General features: G+C 39.7%; 1 protein-coding gene across 2 annotated transcripts in view; it reads left to right on the forward strand.

Annotated features, from left to right (window-relative positions):
* The window catches only part of LOC143284099 (phosphatidylinositol 3,4,5-trisphosphate 3-phosphatase TPTE2-like), a 76750-nt gene extending 53015 nt beyond the window's left edge, over positions 1–23735 (forward strand). For both annotated transcript variants that reach the window (XM_076590743.1, XM_076590742.1), the window contains exons 7-15: positions 3994–4054; positions 7473–7554; positions 13226–13376; positions 14609–14689; positions 15658–15763; positions 19901–19998; positions 20740–20835; positions 22483–22556; positions 23301–23735. In XM_076590743.1, the coding sequence (XP_076446858.1) occupies positions 3994–4054; positions 7473–7554; positions 13226–13376; positions 14609–14689; positions 15658–15763; positions 19901–19998; positions 20740–20835; positions 22483–22556; positions 23301–23424 (873 nt within the window). In that variant the 3' untranslated portion in view covers positions 23425–23735. The remainder of the gene's footprint in view (positions 1–3993; positions 4055–7472; positions 7555–13225; positions 13377–14608; positions 14690–15657; positions 15764–19900; positions 19999–20739; positions 20836–22482; positions 22557–23300) is intronic.
* The last annotated feature ends 1434 nt before the right edge of the window (positions 23736–25169 follow it).

Genomic DNA, 25169 nt, shown 5'->3' on the forward strand with positions numbered 1-25169 from the left:
GTGAGGCCAAAGTTGTCATAGGCAGCAGAGAACTTGTCGACACTGTGTTGCATGTCAGCTTCGGAGGCAGCATTGAGAGCGCAGTCATCAGCAAACAGGAAGCCGTTGATGGTGTCTGTCCTCACCTTGGTTTTTGCTTGAAGCCTCCTGAGGTTGAGGATTGAGCCATCTGTGTGGTACCTGATGCCAATGCCTACGTCAGCGTCTCTGAAGGCATATGTCAGCATGGCTGAAAACATGAGACTAAACAGGGTGGGGGGAAAGAACACACCCTTGCTTGACTCCGTTGGAGACAGGGAATGGTTCTGAAGTCTCTCCGTTGTCTTGGACTCAGGCCAGCATTCCATTGTGCAGTTGCCATATGATGGTGATGAACATTCTGGGACATGATTCTCCAAAGGCCATTTCTGCTAATAGTATCAAAGGCCTTGGTCAGATGACATAGGTGGAGTAAAGGTTGGCGTTCTGTTCCTGACACTTCTCCTGGAGCCGATAGCGTTCGAACCCATCAACAGCTGAGGGCGAAAGCCAGGTATGTTTTTAAAAAGAGCCAGAGAAAATCATGGAGAGATTTTTGCTCTTCCTTAACCTCCAACACAACCAAGAAGAAAGTGTGGAGGGTTTTAAAAAAAATTAAGGGCAAAAACGTCTGCCCAACTTTTCACCGTCTTAAACTCTCAGACGCTCTGATCACAGAGAAGAAAGCAGTTGCTAATTTGCTAGCCTCCACAACTGAACTCTAGATCTGCCAACAAATCTGCTCTGTTTCTCAAAGCCAAAAACCTGAAAGAAAAAACACCCTGCAACTTCTCTTCCGGCAACACAGAGAGCTACAACCTTCCTTTCACTATGAATGAAATAAAATCTGCCCTTCAGACCTGCACGGATTCCTCTCCAGGAATGGACGAGGTCCATTATAAACTCTTAAAACATCTTCCCGAAACCTGTCTGGACACCCTGCTCAAAGTTTACAACCACATCTGGATCACAGGCTTTTTTCCACCCTCCTGGCGGAAAGCCCTCATAATCCCGGTGCCAAAACCAGGAAAAGACCCCTCGAACCCCTCCAACTACCTCCCAATAGCACTCACCAGTTGCATCTGCAAACTGATGGAGAAGATGGTCAACGGTAGACTGATGTGGAAACTAGAGACCGACGGCCTTCTGGCAAAAGAACAGTGTGGTTTCCGCAAGCATCGCTCTACCGTTGACCATCTGGTTCATCTGGAAACCACTGTAAGAAATACCTTTGTAAACAAACAGCATGTGGTGACCGTATTTTTTTACTTGGAGAAAGCTTACGATACCACCTGGAAATTTGGAATCCTCTCAGACCTGCACAAGCTCGGCTTCCGAGGACACCTGCCCCAGTTCATCCACAATTTTTTGCAAAGACAGACAATTCCAGGTGAGGGTCGGCACCACCCTGTCCGACATTCACGAGCAGGAGCTAGGTGTTCCCCAAGGGAGCATTCTGTCGCCGGCTCTCTTCAGCATCAAAATTAATGACATCGTTCAATCCGTTCAGAAGGGATCGGACAGCTCGCTGTTCGTGGACGATTTCGCCTTGTATGCAACTGGCAGCACGTATGCCAGCATCCAGCGACGGCTTCAGCTCTGCGTCAACAAAATCCAGTGTTGAGCAGAGGAGAAAGGCTTCACCTTTTCGTCCTCCAAAACTGAATGTATTCATTTTCATAACTTTCCGCCAGTTCTATCCGGACCCTGAAATCCGTCTGGGAAAATCCACCATCCCGGCGATCAAGGAAGCCAGATTTTTAGGGGTCGTCTTTGATCAGAAGCTGAACTTCCTCAGCCATATTAAACAACTGAAAATATCTTGCCTAAAAGCCTTGAACATCATCCGAGTTGTGGCACACACGAACTGGGGTGCTGATAAGAGAACTCTCTTGCACCTCTACAGAGCCCTGGTCCGGTCCAAACTGGATTATGGAAGTGTAGTATACGGCTCGGCCAGACCGTCCTACCTGAAACTGTTGGACCCTGTACACCACCAAGGGCTCCGACTCAGCTTAGGTGCTTTCCGCACCACCCCTGTGCACAGCCTGTACGCAGACTGAAGCTGACCCTGAATTATTATTTGAAATTGTTCTCTGAACCTACAAACCCTGCTTACGACGCTGTATTCAACAACCCTTTCGATAAGAAATTTACAGACAACCCAAACTGCATACCTCCTCTCGGACTCCGCATTCAGCCGCACTTAGAAAAGGCCGATCTGGATGTCGGTGGCATCTCGGATTTATCTAAGTTCCCTGACAGCCCTCCGTGGACCTTTACAACACCTGAGGTCCGATTCGATCTGGCCTCATACCGTAAGGACACCACCAGTTCTCTGGCCTACAGAACTTACTTTTCGGAACTGTGCCACAAATTCCCCACTTTTCAAAGCATCTTCACTGACGGTTCCAAGTCAGAGGACGGAGTCGCCGCATCTGCGTTCTGTCCCGCCTTTCCTGACCGGCCCTCAACGGAACACATCCTGTCTGACAGCTCGGTGTACACTGCGGAACTGACCGCACTGGTTCTGGCGGTAAAAATGGTTCTCTCTTCGAAACAAAAGAGATTCATGATCTTTTCTGACTCCTTGTCAGCCCTGGAGGCGATAGCCTGCAGGAATATCACTCATCCCAAACTGCTGGAATTTTATGAAACTTTTATTCTTGCAACGAAGAAAGGATACGAGGTTGTGTTGGCCTGGGTTCCTGGACATGTTGGCATTCGTGGTAATGAAAGGGCAGACCTGCTGGCCAGGAACGCTGTAAAGAAAGAACTGTCCAGATCCTTTGTGCCATATACAGACATGAAGCGGAAGGTGAACACCTTCGGGGGTGAAGAACAGAAAGGAGGAGTCTGTGCTGTGCAGACTGCGTGCGGGGCACACTTTTTTTACTCATTCTTATTTATTGAAGGGGGAAGAGGCCCCTCGATGCATTCCCTGTGACGAGCCTCTCACCGTGAAACACGTGCTCCTTGATTGTTGGGATCTGCATGACGTTAGACGCAGACATTACACGGCGGTTTCTTTGAAGACTTTGTTTCGTGATGTCCCTCCGTGGGCGCTGATGGACTTCTTAAAAGAAGTGAACCTTTTTAACCAGATTTGAAGGTTTTAAACTAAGGAATTTGCCTTAGTGGTCGGCGAGGCTCTAAGCACCATAATTTCATTTCATTTCATTTCATCGAGATCCTTTGTACCATACGCAGACATGAAGCAGATGGTGAACACTTATGTTAAGGATCTTTGGCAAGAGGAGTGGAACACCCAGACGGACAACAAGTTGTTCCAGATCCATCCAGACCTAAAAGAGACCCTCCCATCGGTGGTGAAGAACAGAAAGGAGGAGTCTGTGCTGTGCAGACTGCATGCGGGGCACACTTTTTTTTACTCATTCTTACTTGTTGAAGGGGGAAGAGGCCCCTCAATGTTTTTCCTCTGATGCGCATCTCACCGTGAAACACATGCGCCTTGACTGTTGGGATCTGCATGACGTTAGACACAGACATTACACAGTGGTTTCTTTGAAGACCTTGTTTCGTGATGTCCCTCCGTGGGCGCTGATGGACTTCTTGAAAGAAGTGAACATTTTTAATCAGATTTGAAGGTTTTAAACTATGGAAGGTTTTTTAAAACTTTGAGTGGGAAGCTTAAAGTGGTGACTGGTTTTTATTGTTTGTTTTTTTTGGGTTTTTTTACCCTTGTAGTAGGTATTAACGTGGCGATAGCCTTGAGATGGCCTTAGTGGTCGGCGAGGCTCTAAGCACCATAATTTCATTTCATTTCAGTTGTCTGTGTGTCTGTCTGAATGGACACACACACGCACGCACGCACGCACGCACGCACGCATGCACGCACACACACACACACACACACACACACACACACACACACACACACACACAAACATTCCACCACCCCTGTTCACCATGTTTCTGTTAGAGAGAGAGATAATTTATCTTCTTGTTTTTCAGGAAGTTGCCCGATTCTTCAACACAAAACATGCAGGCCATTACAGGATATACAACTTGTGTAGTAAGTATGATGGCACTGACATATTTAAGTGCTTCACAACCAGCTGATGGATGACTGAATTGTGTATGAAACAGAAATAGATTTTATATACATAGAATGCAGTGGATATCTGGACAACTGATAGCAATGCTTGCACTTGTACAATATCAGTGGTGGTGCAGTTGACTGATTTGTTGTGTCACAGTGTTTATGGAAAATTTATGTCTTGTGTGTGAATTTTAAGTATTTGAATCTTACGTTGGAATTCAGATTTCGACAGCACAAAACTAACACAGCAATTTTAAGGTCCGCATAATTTGTGTGATATTTTATTGTATTGTATTGTATTACTCTTTTAGTCACAACAGATTTCTCTGTGTGAAATTTGAAATGCTCTCCTGAGGGAGAGTGGGTCGCTACACTGAGAGCGCCACCCATTTAAATTTTTTTTTTCCTGCCTGCAGGTTTTATTTTTGTTTTCCTATTAATGGGGACTTTTCTACAGAATTTGCAAGGGACAGCCCTTTTGTTGCTGTGGGTTCTTTTACGTGCTCTTAGTACATGCTGCCCACAGGACCTCGGTTTATTGTCTCATCTGAATGACTAGCATCCAGACCACCACTTAAGGTCTTGTGGAGGGGGAGAAAATATTGGCGACTGTGCCATGATTCGAACCAGTGCACTCAGATTCTCTCGCTCCCTAGGCGGACGTGTTACCTCTAGGCCATCACTCCATTCTTCTGCTTTCTTTACAATATTTGCTTCACTCTTTCACTGCCAGGTTTCTGTGTGAAAAACACTCCCCAGCGCAAATATATCAGAATCAGGATACCTTTATTATCTTGTAGAGAAATTAAGTGTGGTGAAGTCTGTGATGCATACAAAGTACAAGCAAAATGGTAAAATTTGACATACAACATATACATAACAAGAGAGGCAAGGCCTTCAAGACTCACTTGTGATACACTTTAAAAAAAAATCCAAGCTTTTTATGTATTGAGTATAATTTCAAAATGTAATGTTTAAGATGAGAAAGATCAGTTTAAAGCAAATTAAGTCCCCTAGCATTAATTACAGAGTAATTTCCCTTTTTTACTGTCTGCACCAAAACGTTTGCAAAATAAATACAACTTCCATGCTTAGCAAAAGAAGTTCCTGTTTGAACAAAACATGATAATAATGACTGCTCTTGTTGTTGGGTCACAATATCAGGTCAAAGTGCCAAGTTTAGAGAATACAAAAAATATAAATATAACAGTAAATGCAGTTTGCATATAATTAGGCTTCTTTTTTTTTTTTTTTTGTGCCCATCCCAGAGGTACAATATTGTTTTAAACAAGATGACTGGAAAGAACTGAATTTTTCCTATTTTATTGCCTAATTTGTTGTCAGCTGACAAAGTATTTGCAGAGAAAATGTCAATGTTAAAGTTTACCATGGAGACACACACACACACAACCAAACACCAGGTTAAAACATAGACTCACTTTGTTCACACAAATGAGTCAACAAAATAACACTCAAGTCAAGTTATAGCAAAACAAATCTAATAAATTTCCATCATTTAAAACACATACATACACGTGTGCATGCACACACCCGCCTATATGCAAGCACCCATGCACACTTATTTGTATATACACATGATCAGATTAATATAATGATAAAACAAGAGAGGCAAGGCCTTCAAGACTTACTTGTGATACACTTTTAAAAAAAATCCAAGCTTTTTATGTATTGAGTATAATGCATTTACTGTTATATTTATAATTTTTGTATTCTCTAAACTTGGCACTTTGATCTGACATTCGACCCAACAAAAGATCTGTCATTATTATCATTTTTTGTTCAAACAGGAACTTCTTTTGCTAAGCATGGAAGTTTTGTTTATTGCAAACGTTTTGGTGCAGACAGTAAAATAAGGGAAATTACTCTGTAATTAATGCTAGGGGACTTAGTTTGCTTTAAACTGATCTTTCTCATCTTAAACATTACATTTTGAAATTATACTCAATACATAAAAAGCTTGGAGTTTTTTAAAAAAGTGCATCACAAGTGAGTCTTGAAGGCCTTGCCTCTCTTGTTTCAAAATGTAATGTTTAAGATGAGAAAGATCAGTTTAAAGCAAATTAAGTCCCTTAGCATTAATTAGAGTAATTTCCCTCTTTTTATATATGCACCAAAACGTTTGCAAAATAAATAAAACTTCCATGCTTAGCAAAAGAAGTTCCTGTTTGAACAAAAAATGATAATTATGACTGCTCTTGTTGTTGGGTCGAATATCAGATCAAAGTGCCAAGTTTAGAGAATACAAAAAATATAAATATAATAATAAATGCAGTTTTCATATAATTAGGCTTCATTTTTTATTTTTTTGTGCCCATCCCAGAGGTACAATATTGTTTTAAACAAGATGACTAAAAAGAACTGAATTTTTCCTGTTTTTATGCCTAATTTGGTGTCAACTGACAAAGTATTTGCAGAGAAAATGTCAATGTTAAAGTTTACCACATACACACACACACACACACACAGACATCCGAACACCGGGTTAAAACATAGACTCACTTTGTTTACACAAGTGAGTCAATCAATATGAATTGATACTGATCTGTAAAACATTCAACCAAATTTTAAACAAACATGGCATGGGAGCATTAACCACAGGCATCTGAACAAAAAAAATCAACCACATCATCACTAAGATCAGCATCCCCATTGTAAAATAAACATCTCAGCTCAAAATCAAATTTTAGGTAGGATGCTCTCAGTCACAGGCTTCAGATCATGTTAAAACAACACAAAGGACTTGTTCGCTTCAATCTGGGTCAGGGGGCCAAGGTTAGTCATTGTTCAACTGGCAGGAAACTGGCTGCAGCTATCAAGCTGTAATACAGTGTGTAAAATTGATCCTGTTAACATGACCCCTCGATGTCAGCTAAAGTTGCCTATGGCAGTACACTGTCTAGTAGACTAAGGTTACCAGTGGTGGTAAAGGAGTTAATACTTTGGTTATTCCATTATGTCAGTATCAGAATATCAGTCAGTTTCTGTATGCATGCATGCAGGGGTGGAGTGTTTCTGGATTATACAGATTTCCCGATTGGTTCCCCCACCCCCACCCCCCCCTTCCAGCCACCCCCTTTGTTTTACATTGTTTTGGTTAGGGGCCCCTTCACCTGTGTGTGTATGTGTGCTTGTGTGTGTGTGTGTGTGTGTGTACGCATGTGTATGTGTGTGTGTACGCATGTGTATGTGTGTGTGTACGCATGTGTAGTGTGTGTATGTGTAAGCACATGTGAATGTATGCGTATGTGTGTGCATGTGTGTATGTGCTGTAAGGATATATTGTTTATCTGCAGCTTATTTCAGATATGGCACATACATTATTGTTGATAACTTTTCATTGTGATTATTGTACTCCAATTTTTGTTTGCAGGTGAACGAAAATACAATGAAACTTTGTTTCATAACAATGTTAGGAGGATCTTAATTGATGATCACAATGTTCCCAGACTCAAGTGAGTATAGCACTGATGTCTGTTGTGGTTAAATAGAATAAAAATATTTGAGGTCCCATAGGCCATGAATTCATAAGCAGTGTGTCTAGGGCTTGGCAAGGGGAGGTGGAGTCCAATCTTCTTCCGCCATTTTAACCTCGCCCAACCAAAGTGAGGTACCCATTCACACCAGTGTGGAGTGAGGAAAATTCAAGTAAAGCGCGTTTCCCAAGGACACAGTGCCATGCCGAAATGGGACCTTGAACCCAGATTGCTGGTGATCGCTGAATCAGAAGTCCCATGCCTTATAAATTCTGCCATGGAGCCTCCTGTAATAGTTATGAGTAATATAGTATTCACCCTTCACAGCCCTTCATTTACAAGCGTACTTGACAGTGAAAGGCTGTCTCATTTCAATAAGACCGAGCTTACAGGTCAGGATGTCACTTTACCTTACTTTATTCATATTTTTTTTCTGTTTTGGATTGCATTCATCTTGATATGCAAAATCAATGACAGCATGCTTTTGACAAAAGTAGTACTTGCACTTGAGTCATGCCACACTGATCTCATGTCACCTTGGTTCAGCAGTCAAGCGGTTGAGGAATAACATGCAGATTGTAGGTTACACATATAATGGAGAAAGAGAAATGCAGACTGCTTCAGCCTTTTAGCTCACTCCCATTTTGCCAGTGCACAAGCACCAGTACTCAGCAGAAGCAAAAGTGGCTTGCTTGAGCACTTGCACAAGTGGTATTCCACATTTGTGTGTGTGTGTGTGTGTTGACAGCAGCTTCACAAATGAAAGGAAACTAACCTCGCCACTACTCTTCACTCATTTCACTGTATAGATTGACTTCCTTCCCACAGAAAGGAAAGGTTTTGAGTGCACTGATGTGCTTATTAAAAGTTATTTTTGAAGCCATGTATGACAGGTGTTCTGTGTGCGTCAAACCATAGTGAATAAGCAGAGGAATTTTTACAGAGGTATTAACTGTGATCTGTAAAGGAACAGGTTAAATTGGATGGGCACAATAGCCAAGTGGTTAAAACATTGGGCTTTGAGTCTGAGGGTCCTGGGTTTGAATCATTCCCATCTCCCAGGTCAACATGTGCAGACCTGCTAGTGCCTGAACCCTCTTCATGTGTATACGCACACAGAAGATCAAATACGCTTGTTAAAGATCCTGTAACTCATGTCAGCGTTCGGTGGGTTATGGAAACAAGAACATACCCAGCATGCACACCCCTGAAAACTATGTGGTGGGGTAAAGAAACAAAATGGTCATACACGTAAAATGTTACATATCTGTATGTGTATATGTGTGTGTGTGTGACTGAAACCTGATTGAATGACATAGGAAACGAATGATAAGTGCCTAATGGCAGCTGTTAGTCGGCTTTGCCCAGGTAGGCAGCCTGTTGTACAAATGATTCTGTGTTTGTAAAGTGCTTTGAGCTTTGTCTTTGACTGAAAACTATACTTATGCCAGATTTGCATTCATGATGTTCATAGGTTAAGGTAAACCGGTTGACTGTTTAAACTGCCAGCCCTTCTCCATGTTTGGGTGTTATCTCGCTTTTAATTCTGTGCGTTGATTATGCAATATATTCAGGTTGGCTCCTTGGGATGCTGGAGGGCTTTCAGTACAGATATCATCCCTGCCTTCTGGAAATTCTGTGCCAGAAATGTCCTTGTTTCTGTCACTCTCTTTGTTTCTGCATTTTTTTTCTTCCTCCACTATTGTCTGCTTTATCTGTCTTCCCAGTCCATTTCTCCTGTATTTCTTCCCTTGACACTTTTTAATCTTTTCCTTCAGTCTTTGATGTACTATCTGTGCTGTTTTGTTGTGAGGGTAGTGATATTGTAAACACTTGGGTGGCCACTAGCTGCCTATTCTGCAGTGTTATTTACATATGTGACCTTTTTAAAATAGATTTTTGATATCACTTTAAGTATTTATATCTCTTTATGATTTTTTTAAAATTTGGGGATGATAAATTTAGAGGAAGGACTGACATCCTCAGTTCAGCTTAGTCTTAGTTGCCTTACTAATGTTTAAGATAATATTCCATGAACTGCATTGTTTTTCAGATGTGACACTTTTTTTCTTTTTTTTTTTTTTTGTTTAACTTGATTGAACATGTTTTTATTCAGTTGGGCAGTCCTGATATGGCCCAGTGCGGTCAGCTGGACTATATGCAACAAATGTCAAATATAAAGAATAAAAAAAAATGTGATGTGAAGTTACCAGCTCGCTTTCATTCCGTGAACTGCCAGAGAGAGTGACATTTCTGCTTTTGCTTTTGCATACAAAAAGAAGTATTGTAATTATATAACCAATCTACCAAAGACAGCAACTCAGCATGGTTCATGATAAAATTATCTTTAATGGGATACGATAAAAATGTGTGTGTTGGAGTGGTTTACATCACTCCTGAAGGATCAGTGTATAGTAGTGTTGATATGTTTGATGATGTTGAAACATTGCTGTTTGATATACAAAGTAAATATGATTGTTATATTCTGTTAGCAGGTGACTTTAATGCTTTTCCCAAAAATTTGAAAGATTTTATTGATCAACATCAGAGTGACAGTAAAGGTCCATTCCATGATTTGATCAATGTTTTAGATGAGCAGTTATATTCAGTTAAGTGTAGACATAATCAAGATAATCGTTGACCAAACAACTATGGGCATAGATCAATTGACTTGTGTAAATCGTCTTCATTGTATATTCTTAATGGAAGAGCAGGGAGAGATGACGGAATCGGAATGTTTACTAGTAATGGCTGTACTATGGTTGACTACCTGATTGGATCCCCCTTTTTGTTCACAAAAATAACAGGTTTTACTATTTCCCCTTTTGATGCTTTATTATCTGATGTACACAGCCTGTTGATCTTGTCTCTGGCTACTGAGTGTCACATATTGAACCATATAAATCATACTGATACGGCAGTCATACCGTGTCATAAAAAATGTGCCACATCAAATTTAACAGGTCAGAATGAAATAATACGAAAATGGGAACACGAAAAGGCTGCTTCTTTTCAAGAAAATTTGTCTAACGCTGAGCTTACACACTTTAATGATACAATCGATACTGATGATATTGACGTCATTAATGATAAGCTCGCAAACAGTCTGATTCAGACGGCAAAAGATACTCTCGGGACATGTCAAATTCGTACTTCTAAGACAAAACACAGAGATAGTCGCAGTTGGTTTGATTCCACATGCAAACGAAGCAGATCAGAATATTTTAAAGCTAAACACAGAGTTAAAAAAAAAAAAAAAAGAAATTCTAGTAAAAATAGAGACACGCTCGAAAGAGTCAGCAAAAGTTACAAGTCCGTTTTAAAGAAAGCAGAAAAGACGTGGAGAAAAAAATGGCACAGAGAACTACGAAGTTTACGCAAAAGCAGTTCAAGAGAACTATGGAATAGAATTAAAAAGAAAACATCATGTCCCAAAAATTTTGAAGACATGTTTCACCATTTCAGCAACCTTAATGTTAATGATAATGAACATATTGACAGTACAACGGCAATGCACATTATCAGTTTAGAGGATAATGATGATATTTTAAATGCATGTATTACTGAAGATGAAATTACTTCAGCCATCAAAAGACTGAAGAAAGGCAAAAGTGCCGGTGAAGCCATGATCTGTAATGAATATATCATTAACAACATTCCTTTGCTGACAGAAACATACTGTAAATTATTTAACAAGAATACTGGACGAAGGTGTTGTACCAGAAGAATGGGTATCTGGCTTGATATTGCCATTGTATAAAGGCAAAGGTGATACACTTGACTGTGATAATTATAGGGGAATAACTTTGCTCTGCTGTGTTGGAAAACTATTCACTGCAGTGTTAAATGCTAGACTGACAGATTATATCAATGTAAACATTATACTTTCAGGGGCCCAAGCAGGATTTAGACAGTCCCATTCTACATTAGATCAAATGTTTGTTTTGAAGTCACTAACTGATATTTTCTCCATGAAAAAGAAGAAACTTTACAGTGCTAATGTTGATTTTTAAAAAGCCTTTGATTCAGTTTGGAGAAGTGGGTTATGTCAAAAACTTGTTCATGAAGGCGTGAATGGTAAAATTTTGCGTGTCATGCTGAACATGTATGATAAAATTAAGTCATGTGTGTTTTTAAATGGTGAAAAATCTGATTTCTTTAGCATTTGTAAGGGTGTATGACAAGGAGAAAATCTCTCACCTTTGCTTTTTTCTCTGTATCTCAATGATTTAGAGTTGTATTTGACTGAGCATAAGAGTCCATCTGTTGATCTTTTATTGAATGTTAACATTTCAGAGTTAGATAATTACATGCAATTATTTGTACTCTTATATGCAGATGGCACAATTTTACTTTCAGAGATGAAAGGAGGATTACAACAGTCCCTCAATGTTTTTCACAAATATTGTTTAAAATGGAAACTAGTGGTCAGTGTAAAGAAAACTAAAGTGATGATATTTAATTCTACAAACAAGCTAAAGCCTGTTTTTAAGTTTGGTGATGCATGTTTGGATGTTGTCAGTTCTTTTAAATATTTTGGCATCAAATTTAGTAGAAACAGAACTTTTTACAAAGCTAAAAAATTATTTATGAACAGGGCCAAAAAGCTTTGTTTTCGTTACTTCAGTCAGCCAGAAATCAAGATTTACCTTTACATATCATTCTGGACATGTACCAGTCTATGATTGTGCCTATTTTGTTGTATGGTGCAGAAATATGGGGTTATGAAAAATTAGAATTGAAATTTTTGAAATGCTTGTTCAAACTGAACAGAAATACTATGACTCAAATTGTTTATGGAGAAACTGGTATTTATCCAATTAGTGTGTTAGTGAAAATGAGATTAGTTCGATTTTGGACCGGCTTAGTGATATCAAACTCAGAAAAATATTCTGGGAAAATATATTTGATATTACTTGACTTATATCGAAATGGTATTTATTCTTCAAAATGGATGAGTTGTATCAGACAAATTTTAATAGAAGCAGGGTATGACTGTGTTTGGGATGCTCAATTCTTCTTGGAGAGGGAATCTTTCTGCAAGAATGTCAACATTGTTTTGAGAAAGAGTTTTCAAAATCTATGGAGACATGCTCTAGAGGCGAGTAGTAAATGTTTGTTTTATCAAAATTTCAAATGTGGATTTGGTAGAGAAAAATATGTAAGTCAAATGCCTGATAATTACGTTATCAGCTTCTTCAGATTTCGAAGTAGTAATCATAAGCTGGAATTAGAAACAGGGAGACACAAAGAGTTACAGTTTTGTAAGGTTTGTAACATGTCTGTGATTGGTGATGAGTTTCATTTTATAATGGAATGTCCCAATTATGATTAGTTATGAAATAGATATGTTCCTAAAAAATATTCGTCTCCAAAATCGGTTTTTAATTTTTGTAATATGCTCAAAGGAGGCAAAAAAGTCATTTTAGCTGTAAGTAAGATGATTATATTTGCAGATGTTGCCTAGTTATATTTTTGGAGTTAAGACATTTGTGTTTTCTCAACTTTTATGTGACATTGTTGTGTATTTGGAAATGTTTGTTCTGGGCATGAAAAGTTGATTTTGCAGTAATCCTCCATACTCCAATAGGAGTGAAAGGATAATTAAAACTTGAAAACTTGAAACTTGAAACTTCTCTGCATGCCCCAGGGACATTTTGTGGTTCTGCGAGGATGTCCGGGGATGGATGCAGGAGGACATGAGAAACGTGATTGCCATCCACTGCAAAGGTGGCAAGGGGAGGACTGGCACCATGATCTGTGTGTGGCTGCTGGAGAGTGGGCTGTTTGAGGGGGCTAAGGTAACTGTTTGGTTTGCAACAACACACAGGGAAGGGTAAACTGCACAGGCTAAACTGTACAGGGAAAGGTAAACTGCACAGGGGAAAGTAAACTATATAGGGAAAGGTAAACTGCACAGGGGAAAGTAAACTATACAGGGAAAGGTAAACTGCACAGGGGAAAGAAAACTATATAGGGAAAGGTAAACTGCACAGGGGAAAGTAAACTATATAGGGAAAGGTAAACTGCACAGGGAAAGGTAAACTGCACAGGGTAAAGTAAACTATAGAGAGAAAGGTAAACTGCACAGGGTAAAGTAAACTATATAGAGAAAGGTAAACTGCACAGGGGAAAGTAAACTATACAGGGAAAGGTAAACTGCACAGGGTGAGTAAACTATAGAGAGAAAGGTAAACTGCACAGGGTAAAGTAAACTATATAGAGAAAGGTAAACTGCACAGGGGAAAGTAAACTATATAGAGAAAGGTAAACTGCACAGGGGAAAGTAAACTATATAGAGAAAGGTAAACTGCACAGGGTAAACTAGACTGCGTTAATTGCTCAGGGAAAGGTAACTGCACAGGATGAGGTGAACAGGTAAACTGCACAGGTAAAGGTAAACTACACAAGGTAAACTGCACAGGAAAGGTAACCAGCACAGGTAAAGGTTGGTAAAGGTAAACTGCAGTTTTTGCCAAGACTGCCATTTCTCCCCATTTTCTGTCGACATATGTATTGCCGTTTAGTAGTGTAGACTTGAAAAATGAATGTCATTAATCACAATGATAATGTGTAACAACTAGTTGATGTATGTCTGGATCAGTTGTTGGTTGTTTTTTTATTTTTTTTTATTTATATAATTATTATGAGAAATGTTGAGTTGTGTGTGCATGTCCAGACCAACTTGGAATTTTTGGGATTGAATGATGTGCAATATTATGTTGATGCATGTGTGTATCTTTAATTGAATAATACTGTATAAATATCCAGTTAATTTGTTCATGTATGTGTTTGTGTAGACAAGCCTGAAGTGTTTTGGATGAAATAATAATCCGTAATGTCTAGCTGATGTGTACATCACTACATGAATGTTTATGTCTAGACAAGCTTTAATTGTTTTGGATCAAACAACAGTGTATAATGACCAGTTGATATGGGCATGTATGTCTGTCAAGACAAGCTTGGAGTATATTAGATTAAGAATAATGTTGTGTGTTGTCTAGTTGACAAGTGCATGTCTGTGTATATCCAGAATAGCCTGGAGTATTTTGGAGATCGTCGAACAGATCTGAGCAAAGGTCAGACCTTCCAGGGCGTGGAGACGCCTAGTCAGGTGAGAGGTGTATCTCTGTCTCCTCAGGCTTTTGACAACTTCTATACTTTGTTTATTTTTCTTCATGAGTGTAAACAGACTTTAGAAAAAAGCTACTGGTCTCACAGCCATCAGGGTGGTGATTAACATATATCCACTGTGTCTGAGGCTCGGCATAGGAGAGCATGCCCCTCAAAAACCCTCCTCTTCTGCCAGAACTGTACCATTCACATTCACACCTGAGTGGAGTGAGGAAAATCAGAGTAAAGTGTCTTTTCCCAAGGGCAAAATGCCAGGCCAAAACAGGGCCTCGAACCCTGGTCATTGGTGAACACTGGATTAGAAATCCAATGCCCAGCTGATTTCTGCCAAGGCACCTCCTGAAATTACTGAAATGACTTGTTGAATGTTGACGAGTGGTTTGATCATCACTGATGTCTGGTTATCTGCATTTTGTGGCTGTATTTCAATAAGCATGGAAATTCAAGGATTTTTTGTTGTTTTTAATGACTGCTAGGGCAAGATTTATATCTCTGAAAGCCTTCATAGCTATTTGAGAGTATTTCGAAGAGAAAAGTAATTTCTGTCATTTTTTTCTTCTTCTTTTCAAATGTTTTCTGGAAGATATTTCCTTCGGATCTCCTGTGGTGAAGTGCTTGAAGATGTGCCGTTGCCGAGATTCGAACCTGTGACCCTTAGAAAGTTCAATGTTTTAGCCACTCGGTTTATGCACAGTCTGCTTCACTTCATTTGGTCTGAAGAAGTGTTGAATGTTCAGCCCTGAAATGGCCCCAGTGTTGTGGGCTGGGCCAGAAGCAACATGACTTGATTTGATGAATGAAGGGACTAGAAAACAACAGATTAAGAAGCAGAGTAAGAAGGGGCAAGCTTTTTTTAATTTATTTATTCATTTTTATTTTATTTTATTTTATTTTTTTTATTTATCTTTTTCTGGCAGTTATTTCAGAACAAGTTTCATTTTGTTCCAGAGCCGCTACGTGGAGTATTTTGAGAAGATGAAGACCGAGTTCAACGATCATCTGCCTCCACGGAAGGTGTTGAAGATCAAATCCTTCAAGATCGTCGGCATTGGGAGTTAGTACCAACCCTCTGTTGTTGTTTTTCTTCTGCTTGTTGTTGTTGCTTTGCTCCTACATTTCTCTTGGTGTTGTTTTGCTTCCACATTTCTCTTGTTGTTTTGCTTCCACATTTCTCTTGTTGTTTTGCTTCCACATTTCTCTTGTTGTTGTTTTGCTTCCACATTTCTCTTGTTATTTTGCTTCCACATTTCTCTTGTTGTTGTTTTGCTTCCACATTTCTCTTGGTGTTGTTTTGCTTCCACATTTCTCTTGTTGTTGTTGCTTTGCTTCCACATTTCTCTTGTTGTTTTGCTTCCACATTTCTCTTGTTGTTGCTTTGCTCCACATTGCTCTTGTTGTTGTTGCTTTGCGTCCACATTTCTCTTGTTGTTGCTTTGCTTCCACATTTTTGACTCACTTGTGTAAACAAAGTGAGTCTATGTTTTAATCTGGTGTTCGGTTGTGTGTGTGTGTGTGTGTGTCTGTGTGTCCATGGTAAACTTTAACATTGACATTTTCTCTGCAAATATTTTGTCAGTTGTCACCAAATTAGGCATAAAAATAGGAAAAATTCAGTTCTTTCCAGTCATCTTGTTTAAAACAATATTGCACCTCTGGGATGGGCACAAAAAAATAAAAAAATGAAGCCTAATTAATTATATGCAAACTGCATTTACTGTTATATTTATATTTTTTGTATTCTCTAAACTTGGCACTTTCATCTGATATTCTAACACAACAACATCACTAATATCATTTTTTGTTCAAACAGGAACTTCTTTTGCTAAGCATGGAAGTTTTATTTATTTTGCAAACATTTTGGTGCAGATAGTAAAAAATGGAAATTACTCTGTAATTAATGCTAGGGGACTTAATTTGCTACAAGTGAGTCTTGAAGGCCTTGCCTCTCTTGTTCTTCTTCTTGTCCACATTTCTCTTGTTGTTGCTTTGCTTCCACATTTCTCTTGTTGTTGCTTTGCTTCCACATTTCTATTGTTGTTGCTTTGCTTCCACATTTCTCTTGTTGTTGTTGCTTTGCTTCCACATTTCTCTTGGTGTTGCTGCTTTGCTTCCACATTTCTCTTGTTGTTGTTGCTTTGCTTCCACATTACTTCCACATTTCTCTTGTTGTTGTTGCTTTGCTTCCACATTTCTCTTGTTGTTGCTTTGCTTCCACATTGCTTCCACATTTCTCTTGTTGTTGCTTTGCTTCCACATTTCTCTTGTTGTTGTTGCTTTGCTTCCACATTTCTCTTGTTGTTGCTGCTTTGCTTCCACATTTCTCTTGTTGTTGTTGCTTTGCTTCCACATTACTTCCACATTTCTCTTGTTGTTGTTGCTTTGCTTCCACATTTCTCTTGTTGTTGCTTTGCTTCCACATTGCTTCCACATTTCTCTTGTTGTTGCTGCTTTGCTTCCACATTTCTCTTGTTGTTGCTTTGCTTCCACATTTCTCTTGTTGTTGCTGCTTTGCTTCCACATTTCTCTTGTTGTTGCTTTGCTTCCACATTTCTCTTGTTGTTGCTGCTTTGCTTCCACATTTCTCTTGTTGTTGCTTTGCTTCCACATTGCTTCCACATTTCTCTTGTTGTTGCTTTGCTTCCACATTTCTCTTGTTGTTGCTGCTTTGCTTCCACATTTCTCTTGTTGTTGCTGCTTTGCTTCCACATTTCTTGTTCTCTCTGCTGAGCTTGTGGAGTTGATAGCAGTGTTCGTACAGGTTTTCTTCTTCTTTGTATGCATTGATGAGCTGTGTCTCCCACTTTCGCTCATATGTGTGATTGGGATTTTACATGAATGACAGTCTTTTCCCTGCCTTATAGGCAGCCATACTCTGTTTTAGGGGATGTGCATGCAGGATGTGCTCTTGTTTCCATAACCCACTGAACACTGACATGGATAACAGGATCTTTGACATGCGTATTTGATCTTCTGCATGCATCTTCTGGGGGTTTGGAAACCCACCAGGTATTTCTGAATTAGTGGTCCACCATAATAGGTTCAAAATGTGTAATGACAGTGATGTGGTTCGTCCATTGTGTAAAGATTTGACAGAAAATGTGATGCACTTGTTCTTTGTTGTCCACTTCAAAAGAATATTAGAGAAACATTTATTAAGCCTGAAGATTATAGACAAACTGTTTAACCTTTCCCGTACGTCGCCTAAAATTTTGCGCGCCGTACGTCGTGGGTGTGCAGAAACCCATGGTTTCTAAGAAGGAATGACCCCTCGCTGTACGTCGTGGGTGTGCAGGCACCCATGGTTTCTGTGTACGAACTAACCCTTCGCTGTACGTCGTGGGTGTGCAGGCACCCATGGTTTCTGTGTACGAACTAACCCTTCGCTGTACGTCGTGGGTGTGTAGGCACCCATGGTTTCACTGAAGAAATAAGACCTTGCCGTACGTCGTGGGTGCACAGTAACCCACACCTGTCCGTAAAGCAAATTTGACTTTTCTTCAGCAGACTTGCATGCGCAGTTTCCACTTGTGCGTGTAGGCTATTTACTCCAGTGCTTGACCAGGCGCATTGTGAATAAGTTTTGCCCGTGAGAAGAGAATGTTGTTACTTACAAAAAACGGTTTGTTTTTTTTGTTTTTGTGTGTGTGTGTGTGTGTGTTGTTTTTGTTGTTGGTTTTGTTTTGTTTTTAGCGGCTACACGCCCATCCTCTTTCGGTCAAGGCAGATGCCCTAACATAGCAGCAACAGCCTGGTATCAGTCCCCCCTTCCCTTGGCCTAGATCTCGGCATTCCTGGCTGGCTGGCTGGCATTTTTTTTTCTTTCTTTTTTTTAGCCATAGTCGGGTTTTCTCTACTTTGAACAGATTAGGATAAGAATAAAATTTCTATATCAACTATCTTTCTTTTTTTAGCCATAGTCGGGTTTTCTCTACTTTGAACAGATTAGGATAAGAATAAAATTTCTATATCAACTAGATTTTAGATCAATTGATTTCAGACTTACAAAAATATCCAGTTCTTAGAAAGGCACTTTAATTCCAACTAGATAAAAAGCTATCAATCAGTTGCTCCCGATCATTCTCTACAAGAAAAACAGTTCATTCAATATTGTTGAAGATATCTAGTGCAATAAATATTGTTTTCTGAAATTAGTTACAACTTTAGAGTAAAACTTGCCGCAGACTTGAACCGGGATACGATCAACAAAAGACAAGGTCACTCTCATCTCTCTCTGTAGCGAGCCCAAGTGACGTCATGTCGACAACGCGTGGCGCGCAAGCTTTGCATGGGTGGCTCCACACCCACGACGTACGGCGTGCAAGGTTTATTCTTTGGGAGTATGGGTGTCGTCACACCCACGACGTACTGGGACATTAATTGATTAATAACTTCTTTGTTTATGTATAAAAGAAAATAATGTTCAGTGGATATGTAGTAAACTATATTATGGACAAAGTCATGAAATTATGTGGAAGTGGCTTCAATATTACTTGAGTTACAGAGCAAAAACACTTGTCTGGGTGATTTCACACCCACGACGTACGGGAAAGGTTAAATTGAACATGCTAATGTCAACCTCCTCTGAAATTGTTGGAAACTTTTCTGTCTATTAATGTAAAGCTTTCAAATTCCAATACATAATTTCATCATGAGAGTGTTGGTTTTTCTGCAGTTATTTTTTGAGTGATTGTTGTTATATTTCCATATATGTGGTATGGTGTTTTCATTACATTATGTTCACATGTCCCTTCATAAGGGGCCTTGGCCTATATATGTGAATAAACCATTTTGAATCTTTTCCATCTCCTTCTCCAGTTAGATCTGTTTCCACATCAGATTTGTTTTCATCTTTTTCAAACACTTCTATTGGATGTAACTTAGCTTCAGTATCACTTCATCTCGGTTTGAGGGAGGTGTGAGAACATGTGGACATCAGTACACACTACACCACATCTGCTGTTATAAACAATGCAAAACAAAACAAAAATGTAGCTGATGCACGATCTTTGCATGAACTCAGCGCACTGCACTGATCAGGACTTGAGTGCCTATCTTAGGTTTATTAAAATGTTAACATAAAAATGAAATAAAGTGATAATACATATTAAACAAAGAAGTAAATAAGTTGAAATATATTGAAGGGAAAAAGCGATAAGCAGTCATAAGTGTGGTGTGGTGTTGTGTTGTGCAGCGGTGGGTAAAGGTGATGGGTCTGACCTGTTCATTGACTTACTACAGGAAAACGTGCCTGTTTTTCAATGCAACATGGGCACTGGGGTCAACTGCAAGGTCAGTTCTTTTTGTTTGTTTGTTTGTTTGTTTTCTTTTTAATTTCAACAAAAGCAATGATTATAACAAAGAGATGATAGACTGAATTTTCACAGATAAATTTTGTGTGAAATAAAAACAAATGTCTTATGCTTAAATCCCAAATGCTGAAATGAAAACCCCACCCATCATTCCTGAAATACAGAAGGAAAAGTCAAGACGGTGATGAACAACAGGTGGTGGAATCAAGTCGTGGAGACAAAGATGATCTGTAATTACTCGAACAACACAAAAGAAATTGTCAAAATCTTATTCATTCCACCACACCATATTCTTCTAGAATGCCACAGTACATCACAAGTACAGTTTGTGTAAACTTTAACATAAACAACAGCTGAGCTTTTACAGCTGAACAACAGGCTGGTCCAAAGGACTAATCACATGATGACTGTTTAACAAGGCATGTTTTTTTGTTTGTTTTTTTGGTTTTTTTTGTCTCCTGATCTCTGATGTTAACCCCACTCCACCCTTCATGTTGATGCCAGGGGCTCTTTCAGTATGAACAGTATCCCCACCTTCTGGAAATTCTGCGCTAAAAATTTCCTCTTTTCAGTTGCTGTCTTTGTTTCTGTGTATTCCTTTTCCCTTTATGCTGTCTCATCCTGTCTTATTTTTCTGCCTTGCTGGTCCATTCACCTAGAGATTCTTGTTTTCTAGACAGCCTTGCATTTGTGATGTGCAATGATGCATTGTGTGTGTCAGGTGCTCAAGTTCCCAGACACTGACAGCATCGTCATTGAACCCGAGAACTGCCCCAACATTGAAGGCGACATCAAAGTCATGTTCAAGACCAAGAACGTAAGTTCAGAAGTTCCTTTTGAATTTTTTTTTCATCTGTAATATTTGTAAATGGCTTCTGTGCTGCAGTCCAGAAATTGTGGTCAGTTTACCACATGCTAGGGTATGTAATGTCATAGCTGGGCGTGATGAAAGGGCAAAATGGGGTGCATCTGGCAGATCATTAAGAATGTCAGTCATGCAACAAGTTTCTGATATTTTAAAAGGTAAAAGTTAAAAGGGTTAAAGGTCCTGTTGCCTTTTATGGCCATTTGGGCAGTGAGTTGATATTCCCTGTGTGTAGGGTTCCACACAGGAAGGCAGGGCCCAATCCTCTCCTTCTGCTGCTTTAACATTCTCCAACAGAAGTCAGGTACTCATTCACACATGGGTGGAGGAAAGAAAATCAGAGTAACGTGCTTTTCCCGAGGACACAACACCATGCTTAAACAGGGTTTTGAACCCTGATCACTGGTGAGCAGTGGGTCAGAAATCCAGTGCGTAACCAGTTCTGCCATGGAACCTCTCAGCCTACCCCACATTGATGCCAAACTTGCAGATGATGACAGGCTGTTCTAGATGTACAAATGATCAGCCAAGTTTGGCAGCACTGCTTGATGTTTGACTAGCTTCAGTTTATGTGTGCCTGTTTCATCTGTATTGTGTAATTAAACTCAGACCTACCAGTTACTAAGCTTCAGAATGCTATGCTGCTGTGCTTGCAATGAAAATGTTATGCTGAAGTAGCAAAAAAAAAAAAAAAAAAAAAAAAAAATTAAGCAGTGTTTTCTTTTTTGATAAATTGATCAATACCATGAGTGAACTGAACTTGAGGGGAAGGCGGAAGATGGAAAGTTGACTTGTGATGTAAAAGTTGCTGTGCTTTTACCCAATGAGAAGTTTTGTTATATGGCTTGTGGTCAGCCTGAGCCAGTCACAACTCAGTTTATTTTATTTTATTTTATTTTTGTTGAGAATCGACTTTCGATCCAGCTCTCGTTCCTCTGCAGGGAAATGATCGGCTGCACAGTGCTACCATACAGCTTACAGCAAAGAACAGCTGTGTTGTTTTATGGTTATCTAAAGTATAGAGTGGTAGCCTAGTGATAATGTGTCTGCCTAGGTAGCAAGAGACACATGTGGACACAGCCAGAGATATTGTAAAAGTTAGTACTCTTTGCTTGTGATTAAAGCATATGGTTGAACATGGAAACCGTTTTAGTGAAAACAATTTCCAAACCCTAGCAGTGCTCAGGCCCGGGATTCAAGGAGTTGAAATCTCCAACAGCAGCATTGTCTATTTCTCCGCTGTTTCAGAATGCCAGTTGGACAAGGGTTGAGTATTGGTGCTGCAGCTATCAGATACTGGTATGCTAATGCTCTGATGATCAAAATGTTGCTCTCAAGCTTTTCTGCAAGTTTGATTTTTGAACAGTGCAGTGCAGTGTAGTGTAGTATTTTGTACTGCATTGCATTGCATTGTATTGTGTTGTATCACATTATATTGCCTTATTCTCATCACAACAGATTTCTCTGTGTGTGCATGTTCATTGTCTCCCTGACTGAATTTACTCCACAATTGAGTAGTTGGCTCAGGCAGGCAGTTTGACTGGAGTGTATGAATGGAATATCTGTGGTTTGATATGGTTTTGTTGGTGTGCGTTACAGAAAAAGATTCCTATTGGCTATGACAAGTGTCCTTTCTACTTCTGGTTCTACACTTCCTTCATCGAGGACAACCAGTGAGTGAAAGAGCCTTTGTTGTACATTGTAACTCCACAAAATTCTCAAATCAGGCCATTAGGAATAAAGTAAGGCATGAGAGAAAAAATTCTCTTTATTTTAAGAGAGGAATAGGGGGAAAAAACCCAAAAAAACAAAACAAAAACCAAGTGATAACTGAGGGGTGTACATGGGTTAGACCTTCCATGTCGCATTCCAGTAATTGTTGTTGAAGCAGGTCTGATCAAATTTATACCTGTTGTGGCCACTGAACATCAACAATCCCTAGTTTTACCTTTTTATTTACTTATTTATTTATGGTGTTTCATTTTGCTGTTTTAGTGGCATTACTCCCACGCTGCTCAATCCAAGTCCACCATACACGACTACACCCAGGGTTGCCTGTTGCAGTCCCAGCAACAGCAGTCCACAGGGAACTATCAGTGTTGTGTCACCAGGAGGCCACATGCCAGAGGTGTTCAGGAGTGTGTGCTCTGGTTTAACATGCGTAGGACACCACCTACTAGGCCCAATACTGACAACAAAGATAATTCAGTCGGGGAGCCAGACTGAGTGAGTGTCTTCCGGAGAGTGGAGACCACACCATGTCGGTCCAACAATAGTCCCCCTTGAATCTGCTGACAGAACAGATATATATATATATATATAGAGAGAGAGAGAGAGAGAGATATCCACAACAGCGTCATATTCAAGCAAAACTTAATGCTGCTTTAATGTTGCTGACATGTTGTTGTGGCTTGCAGGCTGGTACTGCCGAGGGATGAACTGGATAACCCCCACAAGAAAAAGACGCATCACGTCTTCCGTGAAAACTTCAGCGTCATCATGGACTTTGAGGACGTTGTTGATATTTCTGATGCTGTTTAGATTTTTTTTTTTTAATCAAAGAGAGGGATTCCTGTGTGAAGGAGTTCCTAGTCTTAGATAGCTCCTGTGTAAATGTAAATGAGCTTCTGTGTGAACGTAAATGAGCTACTGTGAATGAGCTACTGTGTAAATGTAAATCAGCTTCTGTGTAAATAAGCTTCCATGTGAAGGAGCTCCTGTGGTAAATGAACTCTTATGTAAATGACTCCAGTGTAAATGAGCTTCAAATGTACAGGAGCTTTTGTGCAAATGAGTTGTCATTGTCACCTGCACAACCAGTTGTCGCTGCTACATCTTGCTAGCCAGGTGGCCTTGACCTTAAGACAAAGGGAAGGGGTTGGGGAGGGGGGTGGGGGTGGGGGTGATGAACTCCTGGTGGTTGTGGAAGGGGGGGGAAACGCATTTGACTTTTGACACTAAAGGCTTAGAGGGGTGCAGGGAAGGGGAGGAGGTAAAGGTGGAAGGGAGGGGTGGGAGGGGAGGGGGGAAACCTGACACCCAGGTTTTGTCACAATGTGACTGGACTAGGTGGTTTTGCCCTTGTGTTAGTGAAAGTGTGGTTTTGTATCCCAGTCAGCCCCGAAATGGCCTTTTTGTGGTGAGCTGGGCTATGAGCAACATGACTTCTTGTTGTGACACGTGCAGTTTACTGTCAAAGAAGTGTAGTTCTGTGTCAAAAAGAAGTGCAGTTTTGTATCAAAGTACAATCTGGATCAAAGTGCAGTCAATATTTATGACACGCATTGTTTAAAGTATACACACACACACACACACACACACATTGACTGCACTTTGATCCAAATTGTACTTTGATACAAAACTGCATATATATATATATATATATATACTTTTTTTTTCTTCCTTTATTTATCATTGATTTCTTTTTTTTTTTTTTTTGGTTATTGTTACTGTTTATTGTTTTATGCAACCCCCCCGCCCCCTTTTTTTTCAACTACTGTTGATTGAGTTGATGTATATATATGGTTCTGTATTTACTCCAGAAAGAGAAACATTGGGTTTTTGTTGTTTGTTTTAACCATTTATGATATTAACTGAATTAGAAAAAAAAAAGTCTGCTTACAAAAAGGATTTTTTGAAAATTTGGTGTCACCTGAGCATCAGTGGGTTGTGTCTTATTTCTGAAACATATAAGCTGGATTTTTTTTTTTAACACAGTTTCTATACATGTTTGTTATTAAGTAAAGGAGAAAACAAGTATTAACCCATTCCATGCCCATAAGACGTCAGGTGATGTCCCAGACAGAGTACATCACTAGTGCCACAAAGACATCCACTGACGTCCTGCATCTCTTCCAGTTTTTCCTTCTGTCAAGTTTGGTTCAGTGAACACAAAAAGACTGAACACTTGGCTTGATGTGTGTACAGCATAAGAATACTACTTGAATGACCAATCATCAGGAGGAAGACCCATTTTTTCTCAATAATGATATGCTAACTGGAGCACATGGAAGACCCATGAAAAATGGAGGTAGCCTCATATCAGAAAAAAAGCATCAGAAACATTGCACAGCAATGATAGTGGTCCAAGTCGGCGGATTTACAACTGACAGTGATGAAACAGCAACGTTGATAGTCCACATACCAAAGCAGACAGCATCTTTAAGTGAGTGATAGTGACTGACTGACTGGATTGAGTAAGCGTGTGTAGTATGGGAAGATGGGGGAGAGGGTAATGGTGTAGGACGGAGGTAGTAGGCTAGTCAGGGATGGCAATGGACATAGTG

This window comes from Babylonia areolata, chromosome 7 (genome assembly GCF_041734735.1).
Source record: "Babylonia areolata isolate BAREFJ2019XMU chromosome 7, ASM4173473v1, whole genome shotgun sequence".
In the NCBI taxonomy this organism is placed as follows: Eukaryota; Metazoa; Mollusca; class Gastropoda; order Neogastropoda; family Buccinidae; genus Babylonia; species Babylonia areolata.